This window comes from Varanus komodoensis, unplaced genomic scaffold, assembly GCF_004798865.1.
Source record: "Varanus komodoensis strain SLA01 unplaced genomic scaffold, ASM479886v1 scaffold2, whole genome shotgun sequence".
Lineage (NCBI taxonomy): Eukaryota > Metazoa > Chordata > Lepidosauria > Squamata > Varanidae > Varanus > Varanus komodoensis.
Window position 1 is genome coordinate 13,268,531 of NW_025335568.1, and position 27,164 is coordinate 13,295,694.

Consider the following 27,164-nt stretch of genomic DNA (forward strand, 5'->3'; position numbering starts at 1 on the left):
TGTCTTCTGGTTTCCCAGGAAAATCACAGGAGGTAACACTATCTAGCCATACATTCCAGGATGGTACTCTTGCTTTTGCACTCTCCTGAAATATGCTGGATACTGTACCAAACACAAGCCTTTCAACAGCACTCTAAGAAATAAAAGTTGACAGCAGCAGGAGGCAGAACATCTGCCAAAACAAACCCTCAGACCAGAGGGTTTTTCATAATTTAGTCTGTTCCAGTGACGCCACCTCCAATGGACATGAGATGAAGCTCTCAGGTTTATCTACCTGTTTGATTCTAGCTGTTGTAAACCACCCAGAGAACTTCAGCCAGTGGGTGGTATAGAAAATAAATTAATACCTACAATATGTACCTACATAAAATCTTGTCATACAACCAATTTTTGCATTCCACATTGAATTTGCTTCTAAGAAATAAATGCACAAGGCCAGACAATAAATGATTTTTATTACAAGATTTCTGCCTTCCATACAACACAGCATGCCACTTTATTCTGTATTTTATCCACTGGATTCTACAGACTTACGCAAACACGTTTTCGAAGAGGCAGTGCAATAGTAAAGCAGCTATCTGTGCACTTTGTGATACAACTACATACAGGGAACCACTGCTTAACTGTTTCTCCAAGAAACACAGTATTTTTATGCCCATATTGTACTCCAAGCCAGCTTCATCCATTCTAAATGGTTTGGGCATAGAACTTTGGTTCATACACATTTTCCCCACATCATTATCACCAGTTCGAGAGAGGTGAGATCATAATTTCCTCTTGCAATTTGTGTGGAAGCTGCTCCCAAATCACACTCTGTACAACAAGATGACAATTTCCTTTATGAGAAAAGCTTCATTAGTGCTGTGCTCCTTGCCTTGTGTGCTTTTGCCACTTCAGGTGGAACCTGCCCCAGGGTAGTCTTATGATGCTTATTTTTAGAACGAAGCTGTGCAGAGCCTCGCGTACACAGCTGCAGGGGCCAAGTGCAAGGTAAGTGCTGCATGGGCTGAGAGCAAAGGGGGAGCAAAAGAAATACCAGGACCAAAGAAATTCAGAGAAGTTCTGATGAAGAAGAGGAGATGGGGCAAAAAGAGGGTGTGCTACTTCAAAAACCCATCTTCAAAGCAAAAGTAAATGTCAGAGCATAAATAACTGAAACTTTCAGCTCATTTGCATTCAGTTTAATTCTGTCTTTCCTTCTCACAGGACTATTTACTGTGCCATATTCACTAACCGTCATGTTGTCCTCTAACGAATGCTAGCCCAGGCCACTTGAAAGGCCTGATCGCCTGAAGCAGAATTCCAAAGCATCAGCACTCAACCAATGTTAGGAGGATATGCAGAGGAACAGGCCAACCTGGAGAGCACATGCTTCCTTATGCACAGCTTCCTCCCTGCAGGTCCTGGACTCATGTCACAAAAGGCTGTGAGTTAGCACATAACCATGGCTTTGTGATACAGCAAGCCTTTTGCTCAGATGCCTACAAATATTCTCAAGGGAACACCTTTATCATCTCAGAAAGTTTCCACAAAGGTGCTTCAATCCTCCCAAGAAGGCCCGGTACAAAGCTGTACTCTCAAGCGGGACACAACTTTGATCAGCTGTGTGATGCAGGATGCAGTGAAGCACTGTCAGAACCACAACAAGGCAAAGGCATTCAGGATATGGAGAGAGAGCTGACAAGGGAGGGAACAAGAAAGCAAGATGCAGCTCCTTGGTCATCTGTCAGGTACACCCTTTCTAGGGCAACAAACCATTGCTTAAATAAATCATGGGCTTGTATTATATGTGAACGAGGCCATTATATTTCTCTTTTCAGGAGATCAGCATCCACAGGGCTGATTTGGGATTGCACAGCGTGACAGCCAAACACATTTATTCATAAAAGAAATAGTTTAGTATATACAAATATACTTGTAAATATACAAGTCTTAGGGTAATCCTATGCGTGTCTGGACAGAAAAAAGTCCTACGCTTCCCAGTGTAACTGACTGGAGCAAGCTGGTAGGTACAGGGTGTTTTTCTGTCCAATCATTCATTACACTTCATGTGTTGACTGTTGCTTTAAATGTCAGTAAAAACATTCTGAATGATGGGCTTGAGAAAAGTACAGAGACTTGAAACACACAGGTAGCACTTTCTCCAATATCCAATCTATATGAGTTACAAGATTCTTGAGATCAAAAGCCCTTACCTGCCTAATTTACTATGAAAACACTGCAGGGCACATTCTGCACCACACTGAGGCTCCTTCCACCTTTTTTCTAAATCTTTACTGATTCAGTAAGCCTTAAAAAGCTGCCATGCCATGCCAATTCCCATATTAAAAAAGCTTCTGAGTATTTACAGATACAGGTGGAAAAATTCAAAATGTCTTAGCAAGATGATTGTGAAGGTTTGTAACATTTCACAGCAATCACCAAACTGACTTTGACTTCAACCCAAATTCACATGCAGTCCACCACATTGCTGGATCCTTGACCCATGTCACGGATTTGGCTGCCAAGACAAGCACAAACAGCTACTCCAGCCCCAGCTCTGCAGTGAGATACAGAACCCACAAGCTCCCACCTGAAAAAGAAGAAAAAAACAAGTGAAAAAGTTATGAGATTTCCTTAAATGTATACAGCATCTTGAAAGTGCAAAACAGCTTAGCAAGAAGCATCTATACGTGTAAGTGCACGATCAACCGCACTCTTGATGTTCAGAAGCCCCTGAATTGAGAGGCTTCCAATCATCCAATGCAGGGCGAGAGTAGCAGCTACAGCAACCTCCCCATCCTCCCACCCTACATGTTTTGCTAGATGGGCATTCCAATGGCACCATTTCAAGCGGAGAGGGATGGCGGCTGGGGAAGCATCAGGATAACTTGCATAGACATTATGCCCCTCTTTTGCTGTGATTTAAATAAGCCACAGTGGCCTGTCTTTTTCACTGTGAACACCAGCTCTCTGTCAGAAAAAGGTGTTGCAGTAACAGGCAGATGGAATGGGAAGGAGGATGCATGGGTGTGCAAACCTGCCTTCCAGCGACGCACACGTACACACAAGGCATGGCACTTGTTCTCCAGCATCTGCACTGCCTTGCCCATTGCCATGCTTCAACGTGATGGGCATCGCTAGGGCTGGAAGAAACAATCTATGTCCGGTCAGTGTCAGTTCTGCATACATTTCAATCCTAAGACCATTCCATTCAATTTCTCATCAAAAAACTTTATGCTGAGCAGAAAACTACTGGCTTATTTCCCCAACTTTTACTTATTTCTCTGTTCTTAAAAGTTAAAGCTACCAATCTAGAAACTGGGCCTGGAATAACCTGAAGAGGGAGAGGTCCCCACACGGCTACATTCAACAGTATCACAGTAACTTTCTATATAACAGAAAGTTAACATGATCCAATTTTCAGAACATTTACTCATTATGTATTGATCAGTTCCAGTGCTTTATATGTTGATCCAATGTAAAGAACCAGCTTAGAAAGAGCAAGGAAGTCTTAATTTACCTGTTCACCACAGGATCAAAAGTTTCCACTGTATTCAGGTAAGCATTTCCATTATGACCTCCAACAGCAAAAATTTTGCCCATTAGTGTTGCTATGCCAACCCCACCCCTAGGAGTTGTAAGTTCTGCTACGTATTCCCACTTATTACTGCGAGGGTCGAATCGTTCAACAGAGCTAAGTGGAGAATTGTCGTCAAAGCCACCTGCATGAAATATACAAAGATATATTTACACATAATATATGAGTACACACATACACAGACCCACAGGCAAATGAAAAGTCTTCTCAGACTAACACTGCATGGCTAAAGCTATTTGTGCATAGCAATTTTACCATAATTTGTCCCGAAGCACAAAGTACACAATGCTCTCAGCACAAAAATATGATGGCTCCATGAACTTAACTCCCGCAAGACTTAAGTTAAGCTTAATCCATTACCCAAACAATGAGTGCATTCACAGACACACTACTCCCCATGGGAACTCTGCCCATGCAGAGCAGGTAAAATTCATCCATTCTCCCAAATGTCCATCCCAAATTTGAAGGCTTTAGATCCCTGAAAAATATACTTTTTAGGTGCTATTAAAAAAGTAGGGGTAGAGGGAAGCACCTTTGCTACAGAATCTTCAGGTTATCTGTGGGGGAATCAGGTGTCCACAGGAGGTGCTTAGACTGACAGGTAAGGATCAACCAAGGCACTCCATTTTCCTCACTGAAAATCAAAGGATTGTGCTCCTAAGGGGGATTCAGGGATACAACTCTATTTGACAGTGCCTTCCCTGCAGGTACCAAGAATTCTTTCTGGGGGCAGACACAAGATACTCCCCAAATTAGAATTCATCCCAAAGATTACAGTGCCAGGACAGTGGAAAAATCCTTGATAAAGACCATTATCAGGGAAACTCAAAGCTTGCCATCACAAGCAAAAGGTAGGGACAACCAGGGGCAAAAAAATTCTGCCAAAGATCGAGGAGGAGCAAGGCCATGGTATTATCAGTTGCCAAGCAGGTTTTGCCATAGGTTTTGGCAGACTAAGCAGAATCTGTTGCCAAGCAATGATGCCCCAACACTTATCTGAACAGTAAGTAAAACTGTCCAGTTTAATCCTAAGATTTGCCAGCAATCAGCACTGCAGCTCAGGTATAACTATTTCATGTAGCTACCCAAAGGGTTAGGTCAGAGCACAGCTACAGGGAAATGTTGCAATCTACATGAGCATCTGAGCAATTCTCACCTACTACATATAAGCAGCCATGGAGCTCGCTAACCCCATTGCCAGCTCTCCGCTGACCCATCTCTTTCACTTCTATCCATTTATCCAGATGAGGATCATATTTCTCCACACTGGAGAGAGAAGCTACTCCATCATTCCCACCAACAGCATATACATGATTCTGAAAAAGAGGAAAATATCAGAAAGATTCTGTACTGAATCTGGACCTAAGTGGAAATTAGCAAGCACTTCTGCAACAAAAGTCATGGTTCCAGCTGCTTTTGCTTTACAAAAGAAGGAACAATTCTCCAGCCAATCTTTCTAACCTTAGCTAAGACTGCAAGCATATAATCATCACCTCAAAGAAACTAAAGCACTAACTCCATGACCATCAATCACTTTCACTGTTGCCAATGGAAACTTTAATGACATCTAAATTGTATTTATTTTGTATTAATAATTATATTTATACAACCTGGAATCCAACTTAAAAACAAGTTGTAGCTCTGTAAGAAAAGCTCGTATTTTTTACTCGCAAAGTGTTTTACCTTGTGCCTTTGGTTAAATAATTACCCTGCCTCCCTATTCCACTTCTCACCCTCAAATCAATCTACTATTTCATTTCTTCCCACAAAGAACCATCAAGAGGTACTGATCCTGATTATAACCTCAACATAATTTAAAGTTATAGCAGGCAGGACGGAAACATTTTACACTTTCCTGCCCTTTTAACAGAAACACCGTTGCTTGCTTACCACAAGAGCCACAGAGCCAACTCCTCCCCGAGGTGTATTCATGGGCGCTACTCCACTCCAGTGATCAGATTCAATGTCATACCTCTCTACCTCACTGAAGCAAGTGTTATCGTCTAGGCCTCCTATGGCATAAATGGGGCCTCCAAGAGAGGCGAGAGCAATTCCTCTCCTAATAAAGCAACACACCATGGTTAGCTGCCAAAATCAACATAACAGAAACTGGTGATGCTAGTTACCAGCATAATTATTTCTAATCCATTTTGGAAACTGTTTTACAGAGTACAGAATATAGTAAAACTCCAAGCAGCAAACTGCAATAGACTTTCTCCAGACTTTCTTTCTGCTACATTCAAAAAGAAAACCAGAAAAGCTAGAGCAGTATGCATCAGTAGTAGGTAATGTTTAAGGTGGCCCGTGATCCATTGCTAACGATGCTATTAAGGGGCAAACTTCATGTTCTGGAGCATTTCCAAATTTGGAATTCAAACAAATTAAATTAAGATGCAATAGCCACAAGAGAGGAGACACCTTTCAGTATTCAGTATTTAACATTCAACATCAACATTCCTTCATGAACTAGCCTAGCTATAACTACTAAATTTAAGATTACCGCCTGACAGCTCATTCTTCTTTTTCCTTTTCCATTCTCTTTTTCACCTTATTGCCTCATCTCCTGTTTTCTCCTTCCATGCTGCATCTCATTTAGGACTGTGAAACTGGAAGTACTGAGTAGGTTGAATTACACCTATGTAACTACCTGTCTGATGTTTATCTCTGATAAATAGTGATCCACACAAATTTCCTTATTGTAGCTAGGAAGTACGCCTCAGTTTTACATACCTCTTTGTATTCATTGATGCCTTCATCATCCATTTATTTGTTAGGGGATCAAACATTTCCATGCTGCCTAGATGTTCATTTCCATCATGCCCACCCACTGCATAAACTTTACCTGAAACATATTGAATTTTCTGGTTATCAGACAAACTGGTACACATCTCAAAAAGAGAAATAAGACCTGCCTCTTGCCAAAATAACTCTGCTCAAAGGTTAAATAACTGAACTATCACAGATATGAACAGCAGTATCAAACTGTCTGTGGGTGCTTTTTTTTTTTTTTTTTGTCACACAGAATCAGACATTTCTCTCTTTGAATGAGGGCACTTTTTCTCTCCAAAGGATAGTTACTGTGTAAGAACAGTATTTATACAGCACACATTCTACAGCCAGTAAGAGAACGTATATTCAAAGCAGTTTACATGCATGACCTTGTTGCCCCCTTACCAGAGATGCCCCTCTCACTAGCATCTCATGTGCATCTGGAGAGGACACAGGAAAGAGCAGCATTGCAGCTTTGAAACTCCCTTCCCAAGGGGATTAGTGAGGCCCAATATCCAATAACCTTTTATCAGCACGTGAAAACTTCTCTCTTTTAGCAGGCATTTAACCTGCCACCTTGTTAATGCTTTAATTCTCCTGGTTATTGTTGACTTTCTGTAAATTGAGCTTGTTGTTTTTCCTCTGCTTACTGTTTATATTTCTTTATTACTTGTTCTTGATGGTTTTGCTTCTGCTGTGAGCTGCTCTGGGCATTTTCTTTTAAGGGCAAGGCAGGATACAAAAACCACATCTTGTAAAAGAGAACTTTACTGATAAGCAGATTATTTTGGGTTTGAATGAAACAGCTGAGCATGCCAAATGTCTAGAGGGCTAAGCAAAAAGCAGGATGTCCTGCTGGCAGCTGGAAAATACAGTTGAACAAGTCTTGACTCTGCTACACCAGGTCAAGTAGATCCACAGTTTTAGCCACCACACTAGAGCACTTCTCAAATCTTGAAGCAAAGTTTACATTATTTAATGTAATAATATTACATTATTTTTTCAAGTATTTTCTGTAATGAAGATCTACAGCACATAATCCAAATCAAGGGAAACTGGAAGGGCTCAGGGACTGGACAATGTAGTACAATTCTGGGATCCAAAAGCAACCTCAAAGGATGGTCCCTTTTGATCTGTTATAAGTTTATGTTTATTAGGACACAGTAAAGAATACTGGTGAGCTGCCAGTATTGAACTTGAACTTAGTGCGAGCTGCTATGATTAGGACCAAGCTGTTAATCACGTTTTTAAGCACGAGAGGGGACCGCTCATTGGCTACCTCAAAGCAAATAAGCAATCATTTCCTGGAGAACAGAAACAATTATATCTTTCTATCACAAGCAACTAAGTATTTTGTACTATTTTATACACAAAGACTGTAATTTTGGTTGACAGAAAGTCTGACTTGAACTACAATGAATTTTATAGTGATCTTAAAACAGAGTTTCCTTTTTACCAACCTCCCACAGAGATCACACCGACATGCCTTCTCCTACTGTTCATTTCAGGGCCAAAAAACCAGCTGTTCTTATTTATCGAGTAGCATTCAATGCTGCGAAAAGGGTCACCAGACCCACCACGACCTCCAACACAGAAAAGGACACCTAACAAAAAAAAGGTGCAATTTGCTAAGAACATCATACTCATTACTTGCTAGATGGCAAAGTAGTAAAAGCTGTGCACAGCACACATCAACTTCCCCACTAAAACAAATTTAAACAGAAGAACTTGGCTTGCTTTACTTTTTTCCTTCTTAAATCTTTTTCAGGAAATACAACAGAGGGGGAAAAGGAACATATAAGAAGAAAAATAAAAAATGGAGGAGCCAAGTGTCTTTCTAAGGATTTAACAAGCACCTCCTTGCTTGCTTGGTTTACTTAAACTTGGTCTTCTCAATATGCCACACTGACAATTTGTCATTCAACAGTACACAGTTAATAATTTCACCCAGACTCAAGTGGACTGATATTGTTATTGTGCATATTTCAGAAAGGGATTAAAGCTGGAAGAGACAAAGACTTCATGTCACAGAGGCAAATCTTATTTAACCCATTGCTGAGATACATGGCCTGTTGCTGAATTATGGGCAGCTTAACTCATAAAAAACCTGGGCTTGGACATCACACTAACAATGGCAGATTGTTCATACAAACCAAAAATGGATCATGTGTTATTCATGTCTATGCCAGCCTGTCCTATGGATGAAAAATCCACTGGCTTGATTGGCTTCAAGTTCATATGCTCCTCCCTCTCTTTCCAGGGTAGACTCTGTTTCCTTTTCACAAAGTGCAGTTTGCTGTTATATTAATACTTTGTAAATTATGACTTCCTCAGATCAAGAAGTCGGGGAGAGAACTGGATCATAGGAGAAGAGGGATAAAGTATGTGGTGAGCACAGGGCAAAGGACAAACATGAGCTATGTTGCATAAAGCCACCCACTTCTGAGATCCTGCTTTCAAGAAAAACTGGAAATATGTATCTTAAAGTTACCAAAGCAAGATGTTTCTTAGCATGTATTTCTCCGTAGTTGTGGGCATTGCCTCTTGATGGGTTTGTAGAAGAGTGTATGTAGTGTGTAAACTCCAAAGAGGTATTTTATCTGTTATACCCAGAGGTGGTCTCCAGAGTGAGTGTCCCTTTTGCTATGTGGCTCACTTATCTGGGCTATATTACCGTAGCTGGTTGTCCATCTTCTCCCAAAGGACGCAATCCTCCCACCACAAATCATCACAAAGGTATCTGCGTAACATTTGGATTTTAAGGCCTGCTACCTTTATGCTACATACACTTATCAGATGTTATGTATACATTATGACTAAGGCTGCTTATAAAACTAGCCTCATCACTACAATTTGTAACATGATAAAAGTGTGGTTTAAAATTATTTTAACAAATAAGATGAATTACAAAGAGCTACATAACAGACATTTTGCAAGTTTCTACAGCGCTGGTGCATCAGAAACCACTTAATTACCGGCAGTGTGTTTCCTTGGTGTCGTCCGGACAGAATACTCAAAATCTGGTACTGTATGACTGCTCATTTGAAGATGGTAGTTTCTTGCTTCATCCAACAAGTCCCTACATTTGAGGTTCTGCTTGACAATCTCTTCTTTTGCCACTACTCCCATGAGAAAACAAATAGGCAACAGAGGCAAGCGCACCTGGGAAGAACAGACATTGTCATTGATCAACTGAACTGGCTCTACCAAATCCCAAATTAAAGGTTGTTGGCAAGTGTGAGGCCACCAGAGATACCAAAGGAAAACTGCCATGTTCTTCTACACTAGCAATGCTGCCCCTTGCAGCATAGGGAGAGTACAGGGGAGAGTACAGGCTTCGGTTTGAAGTAGCCATCTCTCCTGCAAACTCCTTTGACAACAAGGTGACAATTCCTCCCACAACCAGATGTCAAGAGGGAAAGATTAAAGAGTACTCAAAATGAGGGTGCTTATCACCACACTGGCTAAGGAAAGGTGCAATTTTCCTACTCTGCCTTCTAGAGGAGCCAGGTGGTTGATACAAGATTTCCAAACTGAGAACATTCAATTAGGTCAAAACTACAGGGTCAGTGCAAGTTGGAAAGGATGATGTAAGAGGGTAACACTGAATACCTTGAACCATCAAAGTGGCAAAGGAAGGCTTCTCTCTCTCACGGCTGATAATGACAAGGTACCCCAGAAGAGGTGTTATTCCTGGGCCCCAATTACACTTGAAAGGTATCTCACATATAGTTAAAGTACATAGGGTACTATACTAATTGCCCTTGCAATTATGGGCAAAGGTCAGTTTTATTAATGATCCAAAGCGTGGAGTTTGAGTGCTATCACTCATCCAAGGTGATTTGCAGGAACTGCATTTCTAAGCACTCAGTTGGTAGTCTACAGGCCTGACCCAAATGGATGGGAGTGGCTTTACCTTACAGTATTGCCGAGTCAATGCCATGGTGGCTTACTGTTGAACGCAGCTGGTTCCAAAGGTTCCTCCCTTGGTGAGAGATGCCTCGGGAGTTTCACCTCTGTGCTGCATGTTCTTACTCATACAGCACAGATAAGTACTGCAGTGCAGACGTACTCTAATGAGAGCTGCGGCAACAGTGGCTCCCTCTGGGTTTTATAGCTTCTCTTCATTTGTGTGAACCTGTATGTACTGTATGGTCATTGCTGATGACTGCATGAAACTAAAGACCTGCATGCACAAGAGACACTGCAGATCGTATCACCACTGGCAAGAAGGTTAACAGTGCCAAGAACACAACACTGTTCACTTGTTCATGCATTCAGCTGCAAGCCAAGAAATACTGAGTGATGACAGGATGGAAATAAATGTAAACTGGCCATTAATCTGTGTGCAAAATTGAGAATTTATTATTGAGAAACAGTCTTCTAGGGTTTCAGAATGCAATGGCCAAAGTATTTCTAACTTGTCTGTCACACAGAATGCAAAAGAGAAAAGTTATCTTATATACTGCTCATTTTTTATGACAAAATCATTTTCAAACAGACTCCCTTTGCCTGGTCTCAGCTGGTTCTTACCTGAGCAACTATTTCATCTAACCATGTAGCATGATGCTGTGGATTGGCAAGAAGCCATTTAATAGCAGCACCATAAACCTGCTTTTCACTATCAATGCTCAGATCATTTGAAGACAACAGTTTATGAAGGTGCTGAGGCGACACACTCACAAAGTCTTCACATTCCACAACTTCAGCAAAATGTTCACAGGCATAGCGATCGGCCATGTCCATCAAGTCAATACGATTGTGACTCTCCGCAAAGGCCCGCACTGCCAGGCAATTTGAAGGATGGAAGTGCAGTTTCATGTACTCACAGCAAGCTCTGGCCACTACCTCCACCTGGAGAATGCAGGCAGCATATAAGAGAGGCTGGACATTGTCTACTGTCAGAGTTAGCTGAGATGAATAGACAAACTTGACCAGATCTTCTATTGCGTCGCCATCAAAGTCTTTAATCTCAATCAGTGTCTGCTTGGCTTCTGCCATTTCAGAAAGAAACATGGCTCGGAAGTAAGGAATAACACAAGCCAGCACAAGCTTGTGGCAGGAAATCAACTTCGACCCCACCTATTGGGAGAGTATACATTCACATTAATAGGAACCCAAACATTTTAACTTGATTCAAAAGGCAGCTCTTAGATAGATATTGTAGATAATGTTTTCCCCCAAAACATTACAGAACAAGGTGTGGTAAATGATTTCTAGAATAGTTAGTATTATCAATTACAAACTGTTTGACCACAGGACTACAAAGAAAATGGAAAGCCAGCACTAATAAGCCCTTTTTTCAGGTGGTACCACTGTTACGGGACTGCAGGTGGCGCTGTGGTTTAAACTGCTGTGCTGCTGGGCTGGTAGATCGTAAGGTCGCCGGTTCGAATCTGCACAACGGGGTGAGTTCCCGTTGCTCCGTCCCAGCTCCTGCCAACCTTGCAGTTTGAAAGCATGCAAATGCAGGTAGATAAAAAGGTACCACTTTGGTGGGCAGGTAACAGCATTCCGTGCACTTCGGTGTTTAGTCATGCCGGCCACATGACCACGGAGACTGTCTGCAGACAAACGCTGGCTCCCTCGGCTAGGAAACAGAGATGAGCACCGCCCCCTAGAGTCAGGCATGACTGGACTTAATGTCAAGGGGAAACCTTCACCTTTACCTTTTACCACCCATTATACACCCACCCACAGATACACCATTTAGGGCACAATCCATAGTCCCCAACTTTCTCTGGAAGCTGGGAATAGGATTAGGGTTAGGAGGATCAGCTACAAGGTCCTACAATATTGGAGCTGGAACTCCAAATGTGGTACCTTCAGCCTCACCTCCCCCCCGCTGCCCTCACCCCAGCCAGCATGGAAAGACCCATACTGACTGCTTCTCTAACATCAAAAATAAGGTCTGCAAAGCATGAAAAGGGCTGTGTTTGGGGTGGGAGGGAAAGGAGGCTGGGACCAATAGCATATGCCATATCCAAACGACACTGCAGCCTCCCTCCCTCCCTCCCCAGTGTGTTTCATCTAACAGCTGAAAACAGCTGTCTTTGAGAAAATGCTGGGCATAAGGTGTGGTGGCAGCGAAGTGCCTCACTCCAGGATGCATTTAAATCTCTGGGTTCAGAAGCCTGTGTGCATCCAGTGTGAACAGCAGAGAATTGTGCCCTGGTAGATCATAAATTAATGTTGAGTACAAGCTTATTTCCTTCCAAGAACTACTTTTCCAGTTAGATCTGTAGGAACATGCAATAAGAGTTAGTTCAAACCAGCCTTTTTCATAACCAAGACTTGAAAATGTACTTCCAACCATGGTTTCAAACCACAATATTTTGCAAAGTTAAATTCTTTTGTATACTGCTTTGGGAGAATTAGTGGAGAACCAGCATAGGGTCTGATATAAAAATTGATCTATAGTTACAAAGCATCTATAACTTACAACATAAAACTACAGTTAGTGCTAAGAAGGATGGTGGTGTACCATAAAATCTCTCAGTAGATTAAAGAGAACTTGTTCCTATGGTTTGCTCCCAATTTACAAAACCACCAAGCACTTTTTTCCCCTATCTATAAAAAATAGTTTGCCAAAAATAATCTAGCTGACCTAAGTTTCATTCCCTATATGAAGTTGCAAATACATCAATTTAATTGCGTTATAAAGTAACTAATGCTATAGTGCCATCTAGAAGCCATTCTGGAACATTAACTTATGTTAGCTTTTTTACTATAGGTATGGCCTTTTATTACAAAACTGTAACATCAGTTGTCTTGTAGTTAATGCAAAGAACATTCTGTGCATTGTTAACATTTATGTTATATCACTAGTCAGATCAATTAAACATTTCTCTATGGATCAGTATATAATTATGATACTGTTATACAATGAATATTATATTCATCATACCCTACACACAAGCATTTGTACAGATTAATATTTCAACAAGCACACATGATTCCTATTGAGCAGAAAATTCTTGAAAGAACTGCTATTTTGGTTTCCCTTCTAGAGAAAGCTAGTTGTCTCACTTGTATACAACTTAGATGTTTCTCTAGCTGTTCCTGTCTCCAACTAATTTAAGGAGTAGCCTCTATCTCTGATTTACTATTAGCAGTTTTATCCAGTCATCTCAAGTAGTTATTCTTTTAATTATCCAGTCAGCTATTAAGACAAACATTTGGCTTATTCATGCTGTTTAGCATGACCTGCTCATATGTGATCCAACTTACACACAAATTCAACTTAAAGATGTACTCAGGAACAGAACTCGTTCATAACCTGGTGACTGATTATACTTTGCACATTAGAACTGCTACAGAAGAAAAACTGTGCCAGTGACTAAGTCTAACACCATTAGAGCCCTAATTCCAACAACAACTTTTCTTTGTTGGTTGTGCATACATACACCTCAAAAGCAAACAAACATTCAACTGAACCATGGTAAAATTCAAACAAGTTCTGAATCTCCTAAAAACCTGACAGGTACTCTGACCATGTTCATTACATCTTGTGTTAAATGTGTAAGTACAGGAGCATTGACATATTCGATATCTGCAGATATTCTAATGGGAGAGTATTTGCTAGTAGGCAGTTACAAAATTATTCCTTCAGGAAAGCACCTTTAAAAGGCCAAAAAATAAAAAATGCAGCAATTTTCTGTAACATTTGCTGAATTGCTGATACATTCTAAATGCCATTGCAGCTGAGGCATGCCCATAAGCATTAAGGGAATGTTAAATATCAAGTATAAATTGCTTTATACTTGATATTTAACATTTCCTTAATACTTGCTTTTCCAAGTAAATAAATTTTTGTTAATGTAATTTAAAAAGTATTTCATCATTTAAAATCCTATATAACTTCTGTTATATAGAAGTTATATAACTATATAACTTCTGTTATCATTACTGTTCAAAGTATGATAGGATTTCTATTGTTTTTTCTGGGCATGTTTCCCACACTCCTCTATCTTAAGGAAATTGGAGTCACTTACAAAATGTAAAAGCGACAGCAAATACACCCTAATGTAAGAATAAAGTACAAATACTCTGAATAAGGTAGCCGAAATGGTAAGTACTCGCCTGAAAGTAACATTAAAGCAAACTCACCATCACTCAGCAAACGATGCTGGGCCAAACATTTTCTAAGACTACTCATATATAAACAATTCTACTGTAACCAGTGTACACGCTGTAGAAATAATCTCCATCTTATTCTGCAGTAAGTATGCCCTTTAAAATGCTTTTTAGATTCACATTATATTGTAAATAAGGCTTGCAAATGCAGTAATAAAATTTATTAACCCACCTACAAAATATACATAAAATTAAAAGCTACTTTTTGAAAAAAAAAATCTCTAACCCTAGAATTTTAACAACCTTTTCTGGAGTTCCAATTTAAACACACACACACACACACACACACACACACACACACACAGAGAGAGAGAGAGAGAGAGAGAGAGAGAGAGAGAGAGAGAGAGAGAGAGAGAGAGAGAGAGATAACAGCAATAAAGGCACACCTTGGTTTAACGTTAACAACACAGCAAAGAGCACAGTAGAACATGTAGAACCAATACTTGGCCTATAGGTCACATGTGAGCACTGCGGCCTCCCCCCATTTTTTTTTTTTTTTAATGTAGAGGCAAAAAAGATTTCATTAACGGAGACAGAGTACCAAATGACTGGAATAATTTGCCTGCAAGCTAAGTAACACTGTTAACACTCTCTAGCCACTACCAAAACCATTTAATAACAAACACAACAAGCACTTCCAACAGCCATGGGAGCGGGGTAGGAATTCTGGAGCCAGAAAAGGGCCCTGGACATTAAAAACTGTGTGCTCCAGATACAGAAGAATCATGACCGCAGTTACATATCAGGTTTTAAATACTGCCTCCTTTAAAGAGTCTGACTGGTCAGAGTTAAAACAAAAATTATCAATTTTTGATAATTGTAATGTTCACATATAAACCATCCATATATTTCTCCACTTTGCTAATCCCATCCCCCATCATCCTGTCAGAACCAGGGTTAGGATTCAGGATGAAATTGGTTTTAGCGTCAGTCCAAGAATAAGGAATTATACAGTCCTTATTACCAGGCTGTCATTTGTACTCAAAAAGTTAACATAAGCAGACTTAAATTGCCCCCAAATAAACTCTTTGGAAAGCATTTTCCAGGCTACAGCAGGACCCCCATATCTGCTGTTTCAGTTACCACAGTTCCACTGAACCGAGGCTGGCAACTGGCCCTCCATATTCGGAAGGGCTATGGATGCAAGACCCACTGAAAAGTAGAAAAACAGTGAATATTTCTAGAGGCCAGTGTCGTGTAGTGGTTAAGAGCATGGGACTGGGACTCAGGCGATCCGGGTTCGAGTCCCCACTCGGCCATGGAGCCAACTGGGTGACTTTGGGCCAGTCACAGACTCTCAGCCCAACCTACCTCACAGGGTTGTTGTTGTGGGGATAAGATGGAGGAGGAGAGATGATGTAAGCTGCCTTGAGCCCTTTGTAGGAAAAAGGCAGGATATAAATCGCAATATAAATAAAAAATAAAATATATCCCTAGGGAACTATGCATTCTGCTTGCAGATGACATGCTCTTTGTCTTGGTACCAGCCAGCCTCAATGTTGTGTTTTGCCTTTCAGTGAGTATGAATACTCTAGAGACAGTTGCAATTTTTCCACTTTTGCAGGGGTTCTGGACCCCTAACCCTCCCCCGCCCCCGAAATGTAGTGTTTCAGGCATCCACAGTTTCAGGCATCCACTGGGGGGCTTGGAACCCACCCCTCATGGATATGCTGTATTTTTTGTACAGCAGCTGCAGCTTCTGCAGTAAATACAAAATACTAATTAGAGTCAACTTCATCCCTTTTGCTATGAGTCAGAAGGAAGAAAAAGGTAAATAGATATAAAAATTCCGTCCAAAGATGATAGAGCACAGGTTCAGTAATTCCAAAACACCTTATCGATTCTGAGAGGTGCAAAAAAGAGTAAGAACTGTTTTTAGAGCACTTTACAGAAACAAAGGAGAGACTGTTGGAATGAAAATACAGCTCAATATGAGAGTTCAAATGGCACTGAACTGAGTGTGCATGATTGGTTATGTTTTTAAAAGCTGAATATGCTTTTAAAATGATGCAAATCATAGGTTCAAAGTCACCCATTTGCATAGGAGCAATTTCTAATCATCTGTAATAATGTTTAATGAGAAGCTTTAATATTTTATGAACCTGTCATCCTGACCTTTCTAGTTCTGGGTTCTAAGTAGCTTTCCTTGAATTCTTATTCACAGAGATAGTCATTGAATTATTCATGCTAAGTACTATTATAAACTCAACAGAGACTACTTGTTAATGGAAATTAAAGCTAATGTTTCCCTCCTGCTACTATTTACTGTAAGTAGTTAAACAGAAAGAGGGAACAGAAACACATAGAAAGGGCATATAAATATTCTTAATAAATTGATCTCCTTTGTGGATGTGTTGTGTTAATACTGCCACTACTTACCATTGTTATGAAAACATGGGCAGCACCTTATATGACACTCTTACTAATGTAAATTACCTTATATGACAAAAGTGTTTGATGGCACGGCTGATTTTTCTGGGAAAAACCCACTATGCCAGCAAACACTATTGGTGTTGCACTAGAGCCTGGGTCCTCAAACTACAGCCTGCAGGCCGAATCCGGCCCGCCATGCCCATTTATCCGGCCCGCCTCAGAGGTTTTGGACTCGCCACATGCGCGCAGGGAGGCGGCTTGCTTGTGCAGAGATCATTTTGGACTCGCTCGGAGAAGATGATCTCTGAGCGAGCAAGCGAGCTGCTGCCTCACATGCACCCGCCTCGCCAGCCCCACCCCCTTGCCAGCCTGCACACGCCGCCAGCACCTTTCAGCTGGCCCCATTGAAAAAGTTTGAGGACCCCTGCACTAGAGCTTGCGTAGGTTAGCACAACGTAGTTCAAATTAGCAACATGTCAAATACAACACTGCCCAAAGAAACAAAAATGTAAGTTCTTCACCCTCCAAAAAGGAGCTTGCCAATCTGCCAGCAAGTGAGATGACCTATAGATGCTACAGTAGCAGTGTGAAAGCTGCTTTTCCTGGGATCCATCTCAGTGTTGCTGCAATGTATACAGCTCCACCACTATATGCACTGGGCTTGTCAATTAAGCCCTTCCTGATCTCAGGAAGGCAGCTGATGATAAATGCATAGAGGGCCCTAACAAGGGTAGGGAATCTCTCCTCTCCCCCCACCCCCACATACAAATACGCAATATCTTTCAGCACCTTTAGCGTAACATCACAAAGCTCCCCAGCTTCATAGAACTGAAGGAGAGAGCTGTGAAAATCCTTCCAAGCTTCATTTGCTTCAAATACAAATATTTCTTCATCACCATCACTATGCAGAGGTGACCTTTCCTGTTGCTGTTGCCTTTTTCCTTTCACCACATGACGATTTGCTTGCTCTCGGACCATAGAGTCAGAAGCCATTGGCTGTTTATCCCCTTCTAAGTTCGTGGTCAGTCTCCATGAAAAGGCACAACACACATAATGCTGAGCAAATCAGGCAAGGCATCCAACAGGCGTTTTTTCAAGCACTAGAAGGAAAAAGATGGAAATAGGTTAGACACTGACATGAGTAGGACTGACTTTCTGTCTGTTCAAGGGAACTTTGCATATAAACTAAGCCTTGGAGTCATTAACTAGAATTTTAAATAAGTCAAAACCCCTTTTGCTACTATACAAAGCAAAGAGTTTCTTTCCAAGGATATATTTTTTTATTTGTACACTAACACAGCTTCAAGAACAGCCAGCATGGTGCAGTGGTTAAGAGTGAGGAGAGGAACTTGGGAGATCTGGGTTCTACACCTCACTCAGCCATGGAGTTAACGGGATATGACTTTGAGCCAGTCACAGACTGTCTGCCCAACCTACCTAACAGGGCTGCTGTTGTGAGGATAAAATTGAGAGGAGGAGGAGGAGGAGGGGGAGGAGGAGGATTACGTAAGCTGCCTTGAGTTCCTTAAAAGGAAAGAAGAGGGATATAAATATAATAAACAAGCCAGATGCAGAAACATGATTTTCCATTATTAGCATCAACAGGAGACAGACTATTATACTGTTCCCTAATCCATCTGAAGTATTATCGTATCACACTGTTTTCCTCTTGTGAGGAACCCAAGGCAGCTTATATAGCTCCATTTCATAATCACAACAATCTTGTGAGGGAGGATAGTTTCAGCACTATTCATCCTTAACCCTTGAGGGAACCTATCAATGATGGTTGGTGGGGCACAAGATTAACAAATGAGTTATTTGTTTGGTCCATGAATCATGGAAAAAACACTTATCTTCTGGGATGAATAATTCTGCAAGTGATTTTTAGGAACAGATAGGAAATAGGTGATATACAACACGCAAAACCACATAATTGCTGCAGTCACAGTTTCATATACATCTTAACCAAGGCCAAAGGGAAATTGATCAAAAGAGGGAAAATACAAGGCCCAGTGTACTTTACATGGTCATCCACACCTCTATAGTCTCCCTTATGAGTTGCCACAGTAGTGCTTTCAACCCAATATTTTATCAGGGCACCATATACTACCACCATGCCCCATATAGCCAGTATAGATAGAGATAAAAAACTAGGAGAATGCATCCAATGCCAAGCTTTGGGCCATCCCAAACCATACACCCCAAAATAAGGGAGAGGAGTGTCAAAGATACCAGTCATTGATACAAAGATACCAGTCTCACATTCAGTGCAATTCTTCATTAGGGTACAAGATCCTATCAAGCATGGTACCTCATGTCAATAACATGTTAAAAAATGAATAAGGAATTTGAACCCAAGAGGATGGTTTATACCACCGCGAATTGTACAAACATCCAAAGGGATGGCCTTTACCAGATGTCACAAAAGCGCATTTGGCCCAACTCTTTATTTAGATGCAAGATACTTTCAAACTGCTGTCCTCCTGACACTAATAACAAACATGTGTAGAAATGAAGGCACAACAAGAGGTGTTCACCTCACAGTAAGCTCTGTCCATGCCAAATCATACAGTCAAGCCTCCAGGGGCGTGCCCTCCATGAAAGGCATACCATTACAACTGTCCCAACTCAACATTTGGGCACAAGACTTTGTCAAGCAGGAGAGCCCACACCTACTGGGTGTGATATTATTATTATTACTATTGCATTCCATTTGTATCCCACCTTTTTCCTTCTTTTGAGAAACCCAAGGCAGCTTACATAGCTCAGTTTAACTGTCACAACAACAAGCCTCTGAGGTAGATTAGGCTGAAAGTGACTGACATCCAAAGTTACCAAGTTTGCTGCATAACCAAGTGGGAACTAGAGTTCAGATGCCCCAGGTCCCCAGTGCAACACCCTGATCATCACTATGAAAGGCAAAACATTCACTCAGAACATGTGGAACATATCTCCATAAGTCACCACCACTGCATTTCTGACAGCAACACATTTATAGAAGAAAGCCCATCCCATACATCTAACAATTCAATGGCACTACTTGAAAGGTCTGTAGCATGGCTTTATGACAGAACCTGTGGATTCTGTTAAGTCCATTAGGCAAAGCAGCATCTGCTTTCAAGGTTATAATCCCTGGAACTTATTTTACCAACACAGAGGGATTTCAAGCACACAATCTAACAGGGAGATTATACAGAGAAAGACATTTCAGAGAGATTCAGAAAGGTGGGGAAAGATGGATCTCAGTGGAACTTTTGGGCACATTTGGGAAGAGGTATGATTCCATTTTGGCTAAAAGAAGAAGTAATAACATCTTTGTTAGATATATGTTCAGAACCCTGTTGAACTAAGTAATTTGTAGCCAGCCTACAATATCCCTTTCTTGATCAAGATGCTAGAGTGTATGACTCCTTTATTACAATAGTTTCACAGTATACCTGTCTGTTTCTGCTGGTTATGATGTATAAAACCTAAACTAAGCTATGTGAAAGACTGCTTTCTCCCTTATGAGTGCACCAGTATGTAAGTTCTTTGGGAAAAACTCTTATTTTGGTGACATTGCAAGAGAGGGTCTTCTCAGTAGTTACTCCCTGGCAGTGGAATTACCTCCGAAGCAAACTAGATTGCCTTTCTCTCCTCTTGTCTTTCCAGCAGGTAAATAATTTTATTCAAGTAGTCCTTTGCCATGTAAGCTGTCTGCTGGGTTAGGTGCTCTTTTTACTCTTTTATTGGTGTGTGCTTTGCCTTGGTTAACATTTTGGTTCCTTTTGTCAATCACCCACCCTGATTTATGGGGCAGAAAGGAAAGGTCTAAACAAATAATTTTCCATCTAATTTTATTGGGACCTTAGAATATGCATTCATAAGTAAAAAGGTTTTTTAAAAAAAAATAAAAATGGGAATAGATGGGGAGGGGAGGGTCAACATCAGAAACTGTTTCGGCAATATCACTACATATCCAAGTTTGATGTTTATAACCCAAAGTACACTGCTTGATCAAAAACCCAACTTAACTACTGCATTATATTGAACATACATTTTAAAGCAATACGATCAGGACACCTGTTGTATTTAACTTATGCTTGCAAAATAAAAAGAACTACTGTTCATCCCCCTACAAAACCAGCTGAATTGACATTTACTTTGGGAGGGTTCAAATTAAAGTTTATTGCCCAATTCTCTCTTCTCTTCCTTTTTCAATGGTTAGCTGATTTCTTGGCTGTAATAAAACAATTGAGCAATTAACAGATACATTCCTATGGCTACATAATTTTATACATGCTTCTAGTGAGTTCTCTTAAAGGAACTAACATAATAAATTACGAAGAGCCATAATGAATGTAATCTATAACCATTATGACTTTAATACCCTTATCTTTCATGAAATTGTCCATACTCATTTTAAAGGCATCCACATTGGTGACATCACTACATCTTGTGAAAGTAACTTCCCTAGCTTTATTATGTTCTGAGTAAATTCATGCTTCCTTTTAGGTGTCCTTTATACACATTTTCGTTTAACCTTCCACCAGTCAGTTTCATGGGATGACTCCATTGGATTCTACTAAGATGAGAGGTACTATCCATTTCTTGCATACAACCATGCATGATTGTATATGTAATCATCATGTTCCCCCCTTACTTGCCTCTTTTTTGTTTTATGAACTTTCATTATAATACTTAGCATCATTATTAAACTAGTATGTTTGGGATGTTTTCTACTAAGTCACAAGCAACTTAAGACATAAAAGCAAATAATAAAACACCCCAAATGATGCAAAAACTCCTGTTTTCAAGTACTCTGAAGAACGAAGCATTAGGACCTACTTTTGAGTTACATTTAAAATCAGAAGGGTTTGCTGATTTATGCTCTTAGGTACACTTTTGTTTTAGTTGCTGACATGGCATTTGTGCTGGTCTTATATTTTTTCCTATGAAAATAATTTCCTATACTTTGGAGTCTTGAAAAAAATAAAATTGAAGCCTGCCACCCAGGTATTTACACCACATAAGTCATATGTATAAAATAAATATGTTGCGTTCTCCTCCTAGTAAAGGTAAGGTATACAAAACTCTTAGCTTTTTGCACAGCACCTTACCCATCCCCCTCTGAGGAAACTGTCAGATGTTGTGATACCAGTTATAGTTTTCCTATGCATAAATTATTTTAGCAGCAAGCAGACAGATCACCTGAAAGACAGCTTTTTAGGAGACATCACTGAGCAACCTATAATTTGAATCTAGAAGCTGCAGAATGCTTGTTCAACTAATTGGGTATTGTTTAGAAATGTAAATGTCCAAGCAATTTAAATTTAAATGAAGGCAACTGATCAATGAACAAATAAAAATCTAAATGAACTGATGCAAAATTGGTGCACCAACTTACCTAGGACTGACATCCTAAATATCCATTTACAATCCAAAATGGAACATAGAAGTAGACTTTCTAAATAAACACTTGCTTTTAACTCAGAATACTACACTATTTTTATATGAGACATAAAAATAAAATGCTGTTAATGGCCCAAAGCTGAGCTGATGTTGAGACTGATGGTACTGATATTGTGTACCCACACTTGAGGGTTAGGCAAGTTTTGCTGAGTTGTGAGAACAGACACACTAAGTGCCAGTATGCTCTGCATTTATCACAACAGAATTTTTTTAAAAACCCTGTACACAGCAGTTATGACAGTGAACAGAAAAGCAGCCGAGATCCTAAATAAAATGACATCAAAACATGCCAGCAGCTCAGTTCTCTCCATATTACATTGAAGATGGGCAGATCCAATCTGTGGAGCTTTTTATTGTATTTCTCATCCGAGTAACTGCAACAACTTCATAGAACTCTTCATTATAAACCAAAGCAGGAACAAATCAATAAATTGCGGAGCTAACAGGTTTGGATAGTGCAGTGAAACATTATTTGAAAATCAGCAAAGAACTCCAAACTTGTATATTTACAATGCTATATATCTGCCACCCTTTGTTGTCCTTTCATACAGTGCCACAAGATTTACCAGTAATCACCAATTTCCACGCTCACCATTTTTCTATGGTCTTTTTATGCAATCCATTTACCTCATTTGCTAACTCTCATCATAACATAGCACACTTCACACGCACTGCAAACTTGTATTCTGATTCGCTTCCCCAAATCTGGTCCAGTTTCCATGTTGTGCTCTACTTCAATCTCCCACTGCCCCATCTTTTCAATTTCCCCTGCAAGTAGGAGAAGAGGGAAAGAAATAGGATCACTCCACCACGACTGCCCACGCCAGTTCACTTCAGACACAAGGAATGCCCCCCGCTCTTTTCCAAAGGACCAGCAAGCCGACATTAACCCTCCCTCTTCCCTCCCCTTCTGCCGAAAAGAAAGCATGAGCAAAAATAACCCTTTCCGAGTTTAGCGCTCTGTGAACCAGCCTCTCCCCACCTCCACCACCGCCGCCGCCCACCTCGGTGTTATACCACGATTCCATCGTCCCCCGCCTGCGAAGACGGGGAGCTGTAGTCCAACAGCATCTAGTGACCGAAGACTGGGAAAGACTGTAAACACACACCGTCTCTGCAGGAAACAATGTCCGAGCCTTGTATATGTCCAGCCCAGTCTTTTTCCTCCTTCGTTCAACCCCTCCGCACCAGGACTCAGTCCCAAAGCCTGCCTGCGATATTAGCCCACAGTATGGAAGTGTCTCTAGGCATGCACAAAATGCTTCCCTCCACTGAAGAGCACATCTACGATCAGGGAGCCTGCGTTTCAGCAGCACTCATCCTTTGAACTCACCTAATAGGTCGGGGTGACCCTCCCAGTCAGCCCCATTCGCGACCTGCCAGCTTCTGAAGAGCAGCTGCTCCGCGACCGTTACCTTTTCGCGCGCGCTCCCGCGCTGCCTACCTCCCGCGCGCCGCCGTCGCGCAGAAAGCACCGAGGCACCCGCACCGATGGCACAGGGGGAGGGGGAAGAGAAGGTACGCCAGAACTAGAGGGCGGGGAAACGAAAAGGCGGAGGAATATGCCGCACGCATGCGCCAGGGGGTGGCCGTTAACGCTTTTCAACGTCAAAACACAAGGGAGAGCGACGGCTGCTCAGGCCTCAAGGGCGTTCGCCTTTCTGCGCATGCTTAGTTTTCGTTGTAGGCGCGAGATTGTGGCAGTGCATCTCGGGAATTGTAGTTTTTAGGTCCCTTCGTAAAGGATGGACTGTTTCCATGAGTCGAAGAGGCGTGATGAAAACGTGATGTTATGCATTGGACTCAAGGAATCTGTGAGGCACTGAATGGAGTTGAGCTATAGGCTCACAGACCAAAAAACAAAACAAAACAAACAAGGAAAAAAAATGAACTGTGCACATGCTAATTTATATTTGCTCTACAGTGTCTAAAAGACCCTGCTTCCTAAGGACCACCCGTATTTGTAAACAGAGAAGGGGAGAGAAGAGCATTTGATTGCAGGAAAGAACCCCAGGCAGAAAGATCGAGGTGGCGAGGATGGCAGGAGGCGAGGCACATGCAGGCAAAAAGCCCTTTCATCCAGGGGGCTTAGAAGCAACAGAGTCCCCGTACCTCTATTTCAGCAAGTGACCCTGGACAGCAGAGTGTTAGGGCAAATGGCCACCCAAAGATTCAGGGTCTGGATGAAAGGTGTGGAGCCCGAGCCCCAGTGGGCCTGCTGTTACCACCACCTTTGATTTGACTTAAAATAACACAGATTCATGCTTTTAGCATTGGGGTGTTGAATGTAAAAGGCTATTTGTTCATGCGGTTGTGTGTGGTGTTACGAGTCACCTACAAAAACAAGTTTGGCAGACTTAAAATTTAAAAAGATGCAAAACAAAGGTCTAAAAAAAAAAAAACCAGTAACACCAGCATGAGAAACTTTGTAAAGTCCATCAGTATCACTAATCCCTAGTTTGCCGATACTGAGGCTGAAAGTGTGAGTGTGTTTTATATAACCATTTGCTTATTTGTTATGCAAGGACTGTGGAACAACTGTAATTTAAAAATAAACCCGCCTTCACATGCCTTCGTTTCAGTGCTGCTCCCAAACAGAAGATTCTGGAGAATTATTTTGAGCTTTTTGACAACTGTCACCCTGTTAGATACTATAGCTCCAATATGTTTGGTCAGCTGCTTCTGAAAGCGGCCAAGGGCTTACCCTCAAGGGCTGCAATTCTATGTACTCCTGTGGAGGAGCAGGACCCCGGGGAAGGCAACCTCCCTGGATCAGCCATATCCCTCCATGAGTTTGTCTCCCATTGATACTACCTGCTACGGCTCTTCCTCTTCTTCATTCTTACTTAGACCTGTTTGCTTGCCGGGCAGAGAACCACGGAACAAACAGGCAGTAGAACTGGCTGCTCTTCCTTCTCACTACCTCCATTGTCAGGACCAAACAAGAGACGTGTGAACAGGCAGGTTGTAATGGTAAGGTAAAGGTAAAGGTTTCCCCTTGACATTACATCCAGTCATGCCTGACTCTAGGGGGCGGTGCTCATCTCCATTTCCTAGCAGAGGGAGCCAGCGTTTGTCTGCAGACAGTCTCCGTGGTCATGTGGCCAGCATGACTAAACAGTGAAGTGCACGGAACACTGTTACATTCCCACCGAAGTGGTACCTTTTTATCTACTTGCATTTGTATGCTTTCGAACTGCAAGGTTGGCAGGAGCTGGGACAGAGCAACGGAAACACACTCGTGTGCGACCTTTTGATCAACCAGCCCAGCAGCACAGCGGTTTAAACCACTGCACCACCTGCAGTCCCTAGAGAAGCAAATCTAGGTAGCTTTTGTCAGTGGCTCTTGCAAGAGCTCCAACCACACCTACCCTAAAGGTTGGGCCTACTGGAGGGGTGAGCTTTCTTTGATCCCAGTGGGACTTACTTTTGAATGAAGAATTGCACTGTGTAAGTATCAGACAAACCAAATAAACCGTTCCCTTGCAAAAATCTGCAGGATTTGCCTCAAAAACTACAGCCCACAGTATAATCCTATACATATTAACTTAGATGTATGGCTTGCTCAGTCATGAGTCAGGGTCTTATTCCTCCTGACACCCAGATTCCCTGCCTGAAGAGTCCCAGTCGGGTCCCTTCTGCTATTGCTTTTAGGCAGACAGCAAACTATTTCAAAATTTGTATTTCACCAAACATTTGGTTTGATGTGGTCTTTGTCCTGCTGTTTGATAATAGCTGATTTCACTATGTTTTACAGCTTGTCTTTTTGATTTTACTTCACATTTTAATGGTATTTGCATTTTTTAAAAAAGCATTTTGTGCCTATGAGCTGCCTTGGAACCAAGAAGTAGGTGTTAAGTGAATACTGGATAAACAGTCCCACTGAGTTTGGAGGGGAGAGACAAAAGCAGCATCTGGACCTGTTGCTAGCAGGCATAACAGTTTTGGTCAGAAATGAGTGGATTTGGGAAAGACCATGTCCCAGGGCTTCCCAACCTGAAGCCAGAAGGATTCAACCAACTCTTCAACAGAAACCAGCTGGAGTAGTGCCTTGTCCTCTGACTTCCAAGGTCACACTTTTCCTGCTGCTTGGTAAAGGCTTCCAAACCACCTAGACTGATCAGTATGTGTCCATGTGCATTTTGAAGAGGGGGTGTAGAATTGAAGGTCTCTAGCTGTATAAAAGACTAGATATTAAACACACTGAACTCCTGTGATCTCCTTTGTGTCTGGTCACCCTACCACAAAGACAGAAAGCATGAAAGATTTTTGGAGCTCGAGAAGGAGTAAAGAGGCCCCAGTAGGGAATCATTCTTCACGTTTTATGTGAATTGCCTAAGGAGGCCAGCTGAGAAACGTCTGCTTTACAGGAAAAGCAGGAATTTGCACTTAACTCAGTTAACAATAGGCAAGCTGAGCTTGTTTTTGAGCCAACTAAAACAGCTGTTTCAGTGGACTCTGCCATGCATGAGAGCCAAATGTTACTCCACCAAAGCAGTCAACGTGAATGATACCAGCTTTAGTGTATTCTACCTTCTCAAGTAGAGAAGATTGCTGAGAGGCCCAAGGCTTCACCCACTTACTGTTTAGGGACTGTGAAGGGAAAATTACAGCTTTCAGAACTGATTCATCAGCTCAACAAATTTCTTTTTCGGTAGTGTCACACCTCCCTGTGGATTATTGTCATGAAATATCAGCCAGTTCTGTGTGAGCAATTTAAAAGGATCTTCAACAAAATATGGCAGCTTGGAATCTCCCTCTTGTATGAATAACATGTCCAAGCCTTGAGGTTGTCTTATGTTTGCTATACTTCCCTCGATGGCACCATTTTGGGCTATATAAAAATTGAGACTTG

General features: G+C 41.4%; 1 protein-coding gene across 3 annotated transcripts; it reads right to left on the bottom strand.

Annotated features, from left to right (window-relative positions):
- Nucleotides 1-438: 438 nt before the first annotated feature.
- On the bottom strand, nucleotides 439-23,794 carry KLHL8 (kelch like family member 8). 3 transcript variants are annotated; one of them, XM_044428990.1, is made up of 11 exons: nucleotides 23,643-23,794; nucleotides 22,937-23,077; nucleotides 17,648-17,958; nucleotides 11,033-11,431; nucleotides 9,325-9,511; nucleotides 7,810-7,953; nucleotides 6,311-6,422; nucleotides 5,471-5,639; nucleotides 4,737-4,896; nucleotides 3,503-3,704; nucleotides 439-2,572 (listed from the first exon to the last, which is right to left on the bottom strand). In XM_044428990.1, the coding sequence occupies exons 3-11, from the start codon at nucleotides 17,849-17,851 to the stop codon at nucleotides 2,449-2,451; spliced, it is 1,701 nt and encodes a 566-aa protein (XP_044284925.1). In that variant the 5' UTR covers nucleotides 17,852-17,958; nucleotides 22,937-23,077; nucleotides 23,643-23,794; the 3' UTR covers nucleotides 439-2,448. The 3 variants fall into 3 exon arrangements, with proteins under 3 accessions (XP_044284925.1, XP_044284923.1, XP_044284924.1); XM_044428988.1 differs by having other exon boundaries at nucleotides 10,883-11,431; XM_044428989.1 differs by lacking the exon at nucleotides 22,937-23,077 and having other exon boundaries at nucleotides 10,883-11,431.
- Nucleotides 23,795-27,164: the final 3,370 nt, after the last annotated feature.

Excerpts from the sequence above, each read along its gene's own strand:
- KLHL8 (XM_044428989.1), bottom strand. The coding sequence starts at position 17,851 with ATGGCTTCTGACTCTATGGTCCGAGAGCAAGCAAATCGTCATGTGGTG. Across the intron at positions 11,432-17,647 it reads TTTGTGATGTTACGCTAAAG|GTGGGGTCGAAGTTGATTTC; the intron begins GTGCTGAAAGAT and ends CTCTCCCAATAG. Across the intron at positions 5,640-6,310 it reads GCATCAATGAATACAAAGAG|GAGAGGAATTGCTCTCGCCT; the intron begins GTATGTAAAACT and ends TTGCTTTATTAG.